The sequence below is a fragment of the Poecilia reticulata genome, linkage group LG9 (genome assembly GCF_000633615.1).
Source record: "Poecilia reticulata strain Guanapo linkage group LG9, Guppy_female_1.0+MT, whole genome shotgun sequence".
NCBI lineage: Eukaryota > Metazoa > Chordata > Actinopteri > Cyprinodontiformes > Poeciliidae > Poecilia > Poecilia reticulata.
In genome coordinates this window covers 10533952-10547444 of record NC_024339.1, presented here as the reverse complement: position 1 = coordinate 10547444, position 13493 = coordinate 10533952, and the positions used below count along the sequence as shown (strand labels likewise).

Sequence of the window (13493 nt, the reverse complement as noted above, 5' to 3'; positions counted from 1 at the left end):
AATGTGCAGGGTGTAAAAATACTTCGCATTTGACAAAATTTAATATTTATTGCTTGTTTTACAGTTGGTGACATAATATTTTTATATTTTTAGATATTTTAGACATACATTATAAATCAATTGTACTATGATATTATGCAAAGTTGGGAGCTTTTATAAGTTGTTAAATATTTCAATCCAATTGTGATGCGAAATTTTAAAATGTTGCAAAAAAGAAAATGCAAATTAGGTGCGTTTCCATTCACTGGGTGGAAGCGAATCAACCAGGCCATGCTAAGCTTAATTTTTCAGATGTTGACGCTATGCATGGCAGTAAAAAAACAAAACAAAAAAAAAAACATGCGTCTCACTCAGAGACTTTCTTGTTTTCTGTAATTTTGACCGAAAACAAAAATAATAATCTATTTTCTCCCGTCATTTCTAAAAATGATCATAATGACATATTCAAGTGCATTTTATTTTCATTCGGTTTAATTAATATCCAACGAGCGAAACAGAGAATCCACAATCACACACCAAGCAGACATTATGTATTATGAACATGAGCAAGGATTGTTCACCCACTTGTGTGTAATCAAACTTCTCAGGGTTTTGATATGGATCTCTAGGCTGAATCCACACTGCAGCTAAACTGGAGACTGGAATTACAAGCAGCAGCTAAAGTTTTGAAATCAGGGAACATCTCTCAAACTTAAGTGATCAGAAATCTGCCAGATTCTCTGAGAGACCGGGGATTGTGCTTATTCTGCATCAGATTTGCTCCAAAACCTTCATAACTACGGTGCCACAACTACATGTTGAGGTTCTGCTTTCTGGACCTTTACATCCAAAAAGTGTCTCTTACTTTAGAGCTGCTTGGGAGTGTTTTGTAATAGGGCATAATCATTTCAAAATTCCCTATTTTCCCACATATTCTGCTCAATTGTAAATGCTTCAGCACAGAACTGGGGAGCAGTCCAAAGAGAAATGCCATATCTGGGGTAAAACTATTTTAAAAATAAACTAGCACTGCTTTGTCTTAGATTTCCTGTTCAGCCTGTATAACCCCTGGTTAGGAAAGATTGCTTGTTTCGTACTTTGGTGTAATTTACTCACAAATTTACTCATTGTGGCCTTGATCTGATCAAACGTTCCTAAAAAGGAACTCTGATAGATTCTGACTGGGGGCGACAAGGTGTGATTCTGCACAGTTTGGGGTCTGAGTGAGAGTGAGACTAATTATCATGGCTAATTGAAGTCCCACTTCTTGCTAGTCTCCAAGGCAGCCAGGGTGGCGGTGTGTGTATGTGTGAGTGTGTGTTTGATACTGGCCTGAATGAGTGACATTCAGATGAAGGAGGAAAAGATATTCAGGAAGAAAAATGATCAGCAACCCGTTTAGATGTTGGTTTGGGTTTGGATTGCTTAAAACTAGGGCTGGGTCATGAATTCATTTTATCAGTTAATCAAATTGTTGGTTTTGGAAGATTTAATTTATGGAAAATTTGGTATTTTTTCCACAAATGCACTCCTTGGGTTACCATAATTCAGAATGATGTCAGTATGCCCAAGGCCGCCATCTTGTTTGACGAGCATTTATCTATTTGGACTTTGAATTAAGGTCAACTGTTTGTCAGAATATTAGGGCCAGGCTAAGATTATTTTTAAAAATAGAAATAAACTTATTATGTTGCAAGAATCAAGTCGTACAACAATAAACTCAAAATAGAATCTTACCAGAATAAAGTCATAATATTTGGGGAATGAAGTAACAAATTTATGAGAACTCCAACACAAAAAATAAAAACAATTCTTCAAGCTTTTTTCCTTATTAAAAGAACTTTCTTCTAATATTATTTCTACATTCTTTATTTAAACATAAAGTTCCTAACACTTTGTTGAAAAACTCATTGACGGGATAATTGAAATAACAGCAACTTTCTGATCATAATTTCTTTTTTTAGAAAAGGAAGCAAAAAAAATGATCAAAATCGGAAACAGATGTGACATATTCCTACTCCTCCTAAAATCCACAATAATCTCTTCGACAGGTGGACCAGGTATGCTAACGTTCAAACATAAGCTATGATGAACAGCTGCGAGTGGGAGTTGGATGTACCTTGACTCATAAATGCAGCATATTTTGCATGAATCTTGACAAAACATTTGTCAAGATTAATGCTGTTATGTTTTCACCTGAGAGTATATTTGCTTTTTCTTATGTTCATCCCCGATACAAATTCTGTGTGCAACACTACGAGGAAATGTAAATGCTGATTTATTTATAGGACCTGCACTCAAGTCTCGCCAGTCTTTGACAAGTGATGGCCTCCACATTTTAGCCGACGTCGAAGGGCCACATCAGATTAAGTGTTTCAATGCTATACATTTATTTAAGGTTTTCAGAAGCTGTAGAAGATTTTAAATAATCTTGACATTTGACATTTCAGGCTTAATTGTGTTGTATTATTGTCTCCGATATAAAATGGGTTTCCTTTCAATAAAGGGAACAAATTACAGAACACTGCTGGATATGACCTTTCTGCTGTGAGTGATTTATGGGCTTCTCAGCCACCTGTTGGCGCTCCTGGAAACACGCCAGCAGTTCCCGTCCAATAAAACTATAGTCAGCTGCTGAACAATAAAATAATTATTCACTCTTGAAGCTACAATAATGAGATTAAATCGATCCTGGGCGCTAATGAGCGACTCAGTCAGGAAACAAAACAGGTCATATCTGCCCAGATTTCATTGTTGATGCTTGTTGTGCCAACAGCTAAAAGTCAAGCAGTGCTGGCTTTTCTTTAGTTCTGTTTAAACTTCAGGAGATCAGGCTGTAAATTAAAGTAAATCGCAACTTACATTATACAAACCTGTTCTAGAAGATATTACAATCAGTGTTGTTCAGAAATGTTCTCCTCTGATGGCTTGCAGCTTTTGTTTCTTTGCTTCAATATGGCTGAGTTGAATAATCTTAAAGAATCCTAAGACTGAAGTAGCTCCTTCTGATGTTATTTTAGGGGAAAAAAAATTTTTTATTTACTTCGGTAAGATAAACTTTAAGGAATTAAGAGAGCTTCTAATGTGACAAAATATTTGGAGTAGTGAGGATGATTTTTAGTGAGCCTAGAGTGTCGGAAGCAGTGAAAAGGGTGGAAAAACTGACAGAAATGAGAGATATTCTCTGTAAAATGTTTGTTGTTTCACTAGATGAAAAACAAATTTATACAAGCAGGCAGTCACTAAATAGCTGACAATTAATATCAAATGGACGAGGTAGGAAAGTGACCAGCATGGCAAAAACCTGTGACAAATCACAATAATGAGAAGGATGTAAATAAGATGTGATTAAACATGTCGCTGGTGAGCGGCAATTAATTCAATTTTAGTTTCATCATCATGACACTTTTCTTAATCGAGTCTAGATTCTACGATTGTCCTTCTGTGTGCATCAACCAAAGACTCTTATTGTATTTCAGAAAGACCCAAGAAGTAAAAGCTACCAGGACATTTTCTATTTAAGACCCAATTTGTGGGATGGAATAAGCTTTTTTTTGTCTTTTTAGAAACATTTGGTCCACAATCCTTACCAGATGGTGGCGCTAATGTTCCATTACGTTATTTGATAACTGCCATTAAACAAGATGTAGAAGAAGAAGAATCAATAACACACAGCAAAAAAATTTATCTTACCAAGTATTTTTGTTCTAGTTTTTAGTGCAAATATTTTTGTACACTTGGATTAAGACAAAACTAACTTTCAAGTAAGTTTTCAGCAAAATATAGGAGTTTGTGCTAAGCCGATAATTCCTTAATAGGGATGAAAACGTACGAGGTCCACTGGCAGATAATTTAACTTAAAACATTCGAGACTTGTTTTAAACATGCCAAACCCGTAGGGGGCAGTGCAGCGCAAACCTAAAACCTGTCAGCCAATCAAGTTGCTTCAAAACAACCACAACTTTCTGATAGGAATTACACAAGCCAGGAGATCAATTTGTATGTTGAACTACTTTTAAACAGAGTATTAGGATATAAAGTTAATTAAATACAAGACAATACTGACTGGGAATTGAGTCAAAGCAAGTATGTGGATATATTAGCGCATTATCTGTCACAGGCTATGATGCACATCTCAATCTCAATTTTCCAATGCACACACGCAAACACAAATGCTGAGTTTTCTTAAATGTCCATTTTGCTTGGAGTTTTTTTTTTTTAAATAAATAATTTTTTTGTGAGGATGAAAGGCCATAATGCATAAAAATCTATTTATTTTTTACAGATATCTTGCTATGTGTGGACTATTGGCCTTAAACTGCATGTGAAACAGACACTTGCAAGTCTGCAAAGAAACACCTGTTATCAAAAGCACCAGTAATTTAGGGCTGTTAACAGATAAGTCTTTTTAGAGCCGGTCAAAACCAGAAATCCTGCTCTATAGATGAGGAATACCACCAGTTCTTACAGAAAATAATTACAAGCTACAACTGAAGCAGCTTGAAAGTGGAGACTGGAGCTGAAATCGACCATTTACTGTCACATACTGTAGTGATTTTAGCTTAAAAAGACAGGCAACTCTGCTGGGCTTTTAATACTGGTGAATGGACTGACACCCACACTCACAACTGTCAGTTTCAAGTATCTCTCTCACTCTTCTCTCAGCCTATTGTCTGTCCACCCCCCCACTACGCCGTTTCCTCTTCCGTCGATTGTTAAAGTGAACTGTGTGTGGCGATGAGTCAGCAGGGGGCGGTGGGCGTTACATATAAAACAGCACAGTCTGTGGTAAAAGGGTGAAAAAGAACAAAACCAAAGAAAGAAACTGAAACTGTCACCGTAGTTCAAACTTTAGATTTGCTGACATTGTTTTTATCTTTTCCACTGTCTGAGGAGAAGCGAAGCAGAAGAACGATGAACAGCACAAGATGCATCCTGAGCAAACTGCACCTGCAAATCTCACCAAGTCTTTAAAAGAAAGCCTTGAGGTTTGACCAATAATAATCTGCTGATTATAGTTTAAAAAGCATCAGCAGAAAGCTAATTAAGACACACATTTATGGTGGTTCCAGTTATTTTTAGTTAATAAACAGTGAAAATGCTGATGTTCACAGCTTTCAAAGCATCTAATTACTGTTTTAGCAAGAACCTTGGAATGACCTCTGCATGGAAATCACAAATATGTCATTTTTAATAGCCTACAAATTAGAATGCTGCAATTTGCTATATAACAGAGTCCATATTTATCTCCAACAGACTAACTTAGTGTTGAGTCTGTAAAAACAGACGTTTTTTATGCTACAAAGTGTGATTGGTCAAACCTAAGTTGGGTCTTAAAGGTGCGTGATGTGTCGGTGTGAGAGGTGAGGACAAGTAGTGCAATGGAGAAAGCAAAGGAAAAGGGAAGAATGGTGAAAAGAAAAGAGCAAAGAGAATAGATAACTGACAGCAAAATTACAGCGACTGGCAAAAGTATTCGTTCCCAGTTAACATTTTTCCTCTTTTTATTGCATTAAAACTACAAACTTTAATGTATTTTATTCAGATTTTATGTAGTGCATGACTAGGAAATGGAGGAAATTATGCAGGGTTTTCAAAATATTTTCTAAACAGTTTTGGGGGACTTTGAACAACATTAATTAGAATTTATTTAGAGGTAAGAAATGTATCACAATAGATGATAAATGATGCGAGGAATTCTCATCCCTATCATGGGATGACCTGGTCAGATGAGGAGAAAACGAAAGGATTTTTGAATAAGTGCTAAACTTGGCAGAAAACTAGCACTACACATCATGCAGACTTCAGCAGGGACAGATATGATTTGAATGGATGGGAAGAAAACTCTTTCCAGATCAGCAAAGCTTGTAGAGACGTAACTTTTTGCAGCAAATTGTGCTTCTACAAAGTATCGACATAGGAGAGCTGACTAAGAGTAGACGCCACACTGATTATATTTGTTAAACCTTTTGAAAACCGAGTATTCGTTTCCCCACACTTCAAATCATGCACTACTTTGTTCCAATAAAACACACTGAAGTCTTTGGTTGAAATTTGCCAAAATGTGGTCGTGGGGTGCAGATACTTTTGCAAGGAACTGCAGGAGTTAGAGTAAGAAAGAGAGAAAAGAAAACAGCTTTTTGAACAGACAAAAAAAAGCAAGAAAAACTAACAAGAATTGCAAGAAAAGAAATATGGAAAAATAACACGTCTACATGATTCATGAAGCTGAAAACAAGGGGTGAGACAAGATGACAAGGAGCAGAAACTAAAGGAAAAGGAGAGGAAATTGAGAGGAATAAAGAAGTACGTAGAAAACCACAAACAAGACGGCAACAGACTGGGAACGTTTTGAAGATGAGGACGCAGAGAGACGAAGGCCGCGGTCCTACCTGGCGTCCGCCTCGCTGTAGTACTCTCTGGCTACGATGTCCTCAAACAGTTCACCTCCTGTCACCCTGCAACAACAAAAACACATTTATTTAACATTAGGACACTCCAGTGTTGTTGTTTTGTTTTTTGTTTTTTACAACATTCCAGGAAAGAACAACAGAAATAAGAAACATAAAGAAATCCAAAAACAAGGATTTCATCACCACTTTTTGGTTTATTTGTGGCTCACCCCGTTTCCCCCTAAAATCTCCCCTCCGCCCCTCTTCCCACACCGTTGCCATGGAAACTAGAGGGAATTGCTGAGAGATGGATGCGGAGGGTGTGGGTGGCGGTGGTGACAGGGATGGGGTAAATATAGGAGAGAGTTATGCAATGCTATATATGCACAGAGGGTGCAGGAACCGAGGGAGAGGAGGAAGAAGATGATGAAGCATGTGTGTAAAAGAGAGGAAGGATGACTTACAAGTCAAACAGGAGGTAGTGGAAACCCTCCTCTGATATACTGTCGTGAAGACGAACTGTAAGAGAATTGAGGAATAAACGTTTAGTACAGTCATTGCACATTTATTTTGCTGTAACGATTAATTCAATGCTTTTTCTAACTGCCTCTGAAAAAGCCTCACTGCTGCATTTTAAGTGAGAGATTAAAGGAGCGTAAAAAAACAGCAGGGAGAGCGTGTGAGGGAACAAAACCACAGGGAGTCATAATAATAGAGCCTTATGTTATGTATTTACATTATAGCAAGAGGTTCTGCAATTAAAATTATACATTTAAGCAACAGGAGAATGTACTGCACTGTTATATTTCATTTAAAATATAAAATTCAGCATCAACTTTGCTCCATTTTGAGTAAACTGTGTGAATACTTTGAGGGGAATAAAAATTATCAATATAAATTAGAGATGAAACAATGAATTAGATTTCAAATTACTAATTTAGTAATTGATTAACTGTTAACTGGAGTATAAAAACTAAAAAAAAGGCAATTTGCTGAAAAACAAATATCAGAGAAGTAATTATGTCCAAACTGCACAAAAAACCTTTATCTGCAATGTTTTACCCAAAACTCCCCACGTGGCATTTCATTCACCCAGTTTAAATTCACTAAAGGAATGCTATGTTAAAGCATTTTTTAATTTAAAAAGAAAGTTATTTACTTCAAATATCTAATATATTTATAATATTGTATAGATAGATTTAATTAGCTTAATGAAAAATCTGCAGAGTGTACACATTTTTATCCAATTAATTGTAACAGTAACTGACAGATTAATCGATTACTAAATATTTGTTAGTTGCAACCTAACTATGAATTAGATATAAACTGAGAAAAATCGATAAAGTTGCTCAAAAGTATTTCATAATTCACTGTGTTGGTGTTAGAAGGAGTAAAACCGAACGAGTTCCTCACCAATGTTGGGGTGTTTCAAAAGGCGACAGATCCGAGCCTCTCGCTCCAACTTCTGGTGATCTGCAAAACAGCACAGAAACAATAATTAAGAAATGAAACACAATGAGCAAAATCTACTGCAGACGGATGTCTGCGTCAGGGTTAGATGTGTTTGAAATTTTACTTTATCTGATACTAAAAGAAAATGCTGAAGTAGCAACTAGTCGGGTGAAGCATAGTGAGAAAATGCAGCATGATATTGTAAAAAAGAAAAAAAAAACACAAAAAGGTACATTTTGCTTAATTTGTTCAAACACAATAAGCTTCATAGATTAATTTTTATGTGGATTATTTTGATTTTTTTCTTATATTAAACTTGTAAACTATATAAAGTCTGATGTTCCCCACAAAAAATGCCAGAAGTCCTCTAAGAGTGAAGTAGATCAACATCTGGATATTTTCTCTTCTGGCATTTGTGTCACAAATATCTGATTTTACAATGTCAAATAATATTTTTAGTTTGAATATCTGTAAATTTATTCCTTTAATCATGGAAAATTATATTTTTTTTCTTGCAAATTTATTGACTTTTTGACATTAGAGAATATCCACGGTTTGTCTCATAAATGGGTGAAATGAATCTAGAAACTTGTGAGTTTTATTAACAGAAATTTACTCCTCCATGGCCACATCGTTTCATTTTTTCATTTAGCTGCAATGGTCCGAATACTCTGTCATACTATTCAATACAAATGATTAAAAAATAAGAATAAAGACATTGAAACTATCCTTTTTGAAGATGCAAATTTTCAGTTTTTGAGTTTCCACCAGTAAAATGAAGTTTTACTGAAACATAAACTGTTTTAAAGACTCTGCAATCATCAATTAAAAGGTTTACTTATTGATGCAAACTGGACGTAGGTGTGGCTGAGATAATGATACTTGTGATTTGATCCTGAGCTTAAGGCTGAAATAAGGAGCTCTGCATACGAAGATGAAGATCAGATCAATATAATACTCATCTGACACCGTAATCAGTCACAGTGCAGCACAAAGCGGCACCACAACCTCGATCGGGCTTTATTCTGATACCCGAAAATCCTTTGGAGTTTAGAGCAAAACAGGTCTAACACACACATTGGGCCACCTGGGCTGCTTTGCTTCTTTGTGATGAAATCAGATGCTATTTCTGGTTTAGGTATTTTATCATTTCAGAACGTGACGATCGGACCAAACATGCCCACAGACAGAAAAACCCAAGAAGAAGTGGATCCCTGTAAACACAAACACTCAAACAACTGATGAAAATAAATACATGCTGTTGCTGGAAACAGTATAGTACAATCTGTGACAGGAATAGCATAGAAAAACGCGAGCAGACACATTTCCATGGGTACAGAGGAGTGACGGTGACGTGTAAGCCCAGTGATTACAGTCTTAGAAGACGAGCTAAGCCAGTTGGAGAAAGGAGTGGGGGAGTGTTGAAGAGGGACAGAGGAGGTGGGAGGAGGAAGAACAATTAAGCCTGCATGCCATCTTTCTGTTGAAAGATTAAAACAATGCTAATCGCTGCGCCTGCTGCTGCTGCTTGTTTTCTTCCTCTGACTCTTCGGTTTGAGGAACCAGTGAACCAAACAAAGCATGATTTTCTATTCATCTCTCTGTAAATCAAGCTGCTTTTTTCTAGTCTCCAGGTGAGGTTATCGTTTGCTTTGTCTAAATGTCCACTCCGCCTAAACTCGTGTTTTTGCTGAACCGTCCTTGATATGTCACGATGCCAAATGGTGGAAAAAACGTCAAATGGGCCAGGATCGGGTTTCAGTCTGTTGGTGGCATCTGCTGATAATACTAGAACAGAAATGGCCCAGAGTTGTTGTCTCCGTTCATCACGGTTTAGTCCATCTGTCGACATACCTGAGCTTTTGTTAGATATGTCAAGATCTAACAAAAGGTTTTGTTAGATATGTCAAAACCTAACAAAAGGTTTTGTTAGGTTGCTCTTCGGTGTTCAAAGAGCAACCGAAGAGGAGCCCACGACCTCAATTCAAGAATAAATTATTCTTGAATTTATTAGATTTTGTTATATTTTGATCTAATAAAATTAGATCAAAATCTACTTACAAAAAACCTTTTCCAACTTTCTGCTTTTCTTCTGCTTTTATGGTTAATAGGAGTACATCTATTAATTGACTAGACTGTTTTCACACCTGATAGTGCGGCAGACTCGGTTCGATTGGGGACCAAAATTGCAACATTTGTTACATTTTTTTCTGCTGCGGTTTGCTTTCACTCTGCACTCTGTCAACCAAAACAAAACATTTGAAAAACTTGTCCCGCTCCTCGCTTATAGTGGAGCTGCACCCAGAATCACAGAAAGAAACAAAACCTTAGAAGACACTGAAGAAAACAACTTTTTCTGAAATGTAAAAAAATAAGAGGCATCAGATTGTAGAGTTTGTTCCTTTGTTTTTGGTAAAAGATCACAAGCCATTTCTCCCTCTACCGTTAGACTTTTGTGTTCGTTTTGGTTGCGTTTACCCAGAATGCCCTTTGTTTTAGTCCACTTCCTGCTTTGGATTGGTCTCTGGTCCGCCCAGAATTCATAATTCAAATCACACCAGAGATCACTTTAACCAAACCAAAACTGGGGTTTTTAGGCGAACCACAGTTCGTTATTTTGGTCTGTGTGATTGAACTCTTGGTGCATTCACACCACACCCAAATGAACCGGACTTTCTAGACAAACTAACTAGTCAAAAGGACACTTGATGCACCCAAATATGATCCAGATCCTGTATTTATGGCTAAGAACGGACTAAATATTTTGTCTTCAATCGAGCCCTCAGTAATGAACTTGGATGCCTTTCATTTGATCAGCTTAGGATCTTTAATCCCGTTCCTACAAAAAAATCTGATTATTTGTTTAATTAAAATAGTTCATGTTTGGTTTATTGATGAGTAGGTAAAAAACAGAAAACATTTTTCATCATTTTAATTTTTAAAAATTTTTTTTTTTTTTTCACTAGTACTTTTGGCGAGTATTTTGGACACCTCTGCTCTACAGGAAGGCATCACTAAACACTGGAGAGGAAATTAACCCTGTACATGTAACTTAGAAACCGAAACTGCTTTCATTAGCAATGATATGAACTGTCACACGTCCTACACAAACCTCTGGTTCAGTTCTATAAATATTTTTGTTATTGTAAGATAAATGGAAAAAGTTGATGGGATGGGAAAATTGTGCTTCATCTTCTTCTGTTCTTTCCCTCCTTCATTGTTACATTATCGCCAAACAAAGAGGTAGAACCTGAAAATGAGCACCCACTCATTTCAGACCAAGATGAAAATGGGTTTCAGGTTGTTTATGAAGCTGACTTGATCAGAAAAACCAACATTCATGACTCAAGGTCAAACTTCCTTCCCCACATTTCTCAGTGTATCGATAGATCAGCTTCATGAAAAAACTGGGAGATTAAAACAATGAACAATGGAAAGATTCAGAGTTGAGCTCTAAAACTCAGTGAACATAGATTGGCTTTCTAACCATATGGCCAAACGGAGATTTAAAAAGGAGTGGCAAAAGAAAATGAGGTGGATTAGCAGTGTTTGCCAATTGTCAACTGATTTCTTTTAAGATAAATAAAGTACTTTTGAAGTGAATTACACTGAATTTTCTGATTTAATTATAGAAGTAAAATATTTCATGCAATATCAACATTTCCTGGGCATGAGTGGAAGTGAAGATTGAGTAAAAAAAACTATTTTCTTTTGGAATTGAAATACCGTAAAGTATAAAATTTTTAAAGAATTTTAGACTATTAAATTAGTAGATGATGGACTTTCAGTTGTAAATAAAACAGAGGTCTGTAACTACCTGGCTGCACACCACTGTGTGGTATCGCAATGAATCAAAATAATTGTGTTGAGAAATACAGAGAAAAAAAATTTATTTCGAAAAAAAAAGTTCTTATGAAATGCAAATGGAATTATGTGAGTTAAGGCTACAGGATCAATCAAAATGAAATAAAAATACATTAATTAAAAATATTTGTGTACAGCCAACTTTTGTATATTCTCTTCTGGGCTGGGCAATAAATCCATCCATCCATCCATTTTCTTGCACCCTTGTCCCTTAGTGGGGTCGGGAGGGTTGCTAGTGCCTCTCCAGCTAACGTTCCGGGTGAGAGGCGGGGTCACCCTGGACAGGTCGCCAGTCTGTCGCAGGGCAACACAGAGACACACAGGACACACAACTATGCAYACACACACTCACACCTAGGGGCAATTTAGACAGACCAATTAACCTGACAGTCATGTTTTTGGACTGTGGGAGGAAACCGTGGGTACCCAGAGAAAACCCACGCATGCACAGGGAGAACATGCAAACTCCATGCAGAAAGACAGGGGCCGGGAATCAAACCCAGAACCTTCTTGCTGCAAGGCAACAGCTCTACCAACTGCACCACTGTGCAGCCCGGCTGGGCAATAAATCGATTTTATTAATTAATAAAATGTTCTGTTTATAAAGATTTCATTTTGGTAAATTGAGATTTTTTTTCCCATCAATGTACTCTTTGGGCCACCGTAGTTCAAAGTAGGGGAGCACTGATTTATCAACCAATTTCCTTAATTTTGGAAGATCGGAGGTCGGCCAAATTTACCTGTGAAGCCGATCTAATCCACCTTATCAACCTCGGCAAAGCTCTAAAAAGGGCCTATTGTTTGACAAGAATGTTTTACAGCTTATCTTTATTTGGACCTAATTAATTAATTAACTCCTACAACAGATGAATGAAATAAAAATTTGTTCTTTCTTTTTATGAAAGAACACATTTGGAGATAAGAAAGAAACAAAAAACATTAAAATCTAAAAATTTAAGTAAATAGTTATTTTATTACTAAACGTTTCCATGTTTTAGTGCAGCTAAAAATCTGAAAAATAAGGCAAACAAATATATTATATTTCTGTTTCACTGTATAAAAAAAGTTTGAATCGAAATCAGAGCTTTCATTTTGCTGTTGCTCTGACTGTAAGGAGTGTACAGTCAACTGAGGAAAAGTAGCACAGCCCTGGTAGTACACTCTGCTTCAAATATTCATTTAACCCATCTCTTTAAAGCCGTCGGTCAGCCAAACGCTGTCGCTCTCTGAAGCAGAGGGGTAAATAAGAAATTAGCAGAGAGATAACGGAGAAAGGAAGGATGGTGAGGATCGGTCCTGGAGGGGGATGAGAGAGGAAGTGGTGAGAAGGAACAAGCAGGAGGAGATATGTGGCAAACAGGAACACGAGCGCAGAGTGAGATAACCCAAGGACAGCATGCAGCAGAGTCTGCAGGAGACGTTGTGCTGGAGAAGAAGAGAGGAAGCGATGAGGAGAGGAATACATTTGGGTTAATCATCGCCAGTGAGGGCTGGCGTCTCAGGAGAAGAGGAAACATCCACAAAGAGAAGCTCATACAACCACTGTTCAAGAATATTTGACTTACAAGATCAGCATGGCAGCTGGGAAATATGGAATTTAAATCTCACTTTTTTTCTTATTTCCTAAAAATACTAAAGGAATGTAGACACTGGAAAACTGGTTTTTAGTATTCACACCAATTAACATTATTCACATTGACAGTCACAATAAATTTTGCTGGACAATAAAATGTTCCAGTAATACAAGTTGACCAATAAACTTCCATCCATCCATCCATCCATCCATCCATCCATCCATCCATCCAT

General features: G+C 36.8%; 1 protein-coding gene across 33 annotated transcripts in view; it reads right to left on the bottom strand.

The window, feature by feature from the left end:
* The window catches only part of camk2b1 (calcium/calmodulin-dependent protein kinase (CaM kinase) II beta 1), an 82981-nt gene that overhangs the window by 56034 nt on the left and 13454 nt on the right, over nt 1–13493 (bottom strand). For all 33 annotated transcript variants that reach the window (XM_017306717.1, XM_017306721.1, XM_008417823.2 and 30 more), the window contains exons 3-5: nt 7785–7844; nt 6836–6890; nt 6372–6437 (exon numbers count right to left, since the gene is read on the bottom strand). In XM_017306717.1, coding sequence (XP_017162206.1) covers nt 6372–6437; nt 6836–6890; nt 7785–7844 — 181 coding nt within the window. The remainder of the gene's footprint in view (nt 1–6371; nt 6438–6835; nt 6891–7784; nt 7845–13493) is intronic.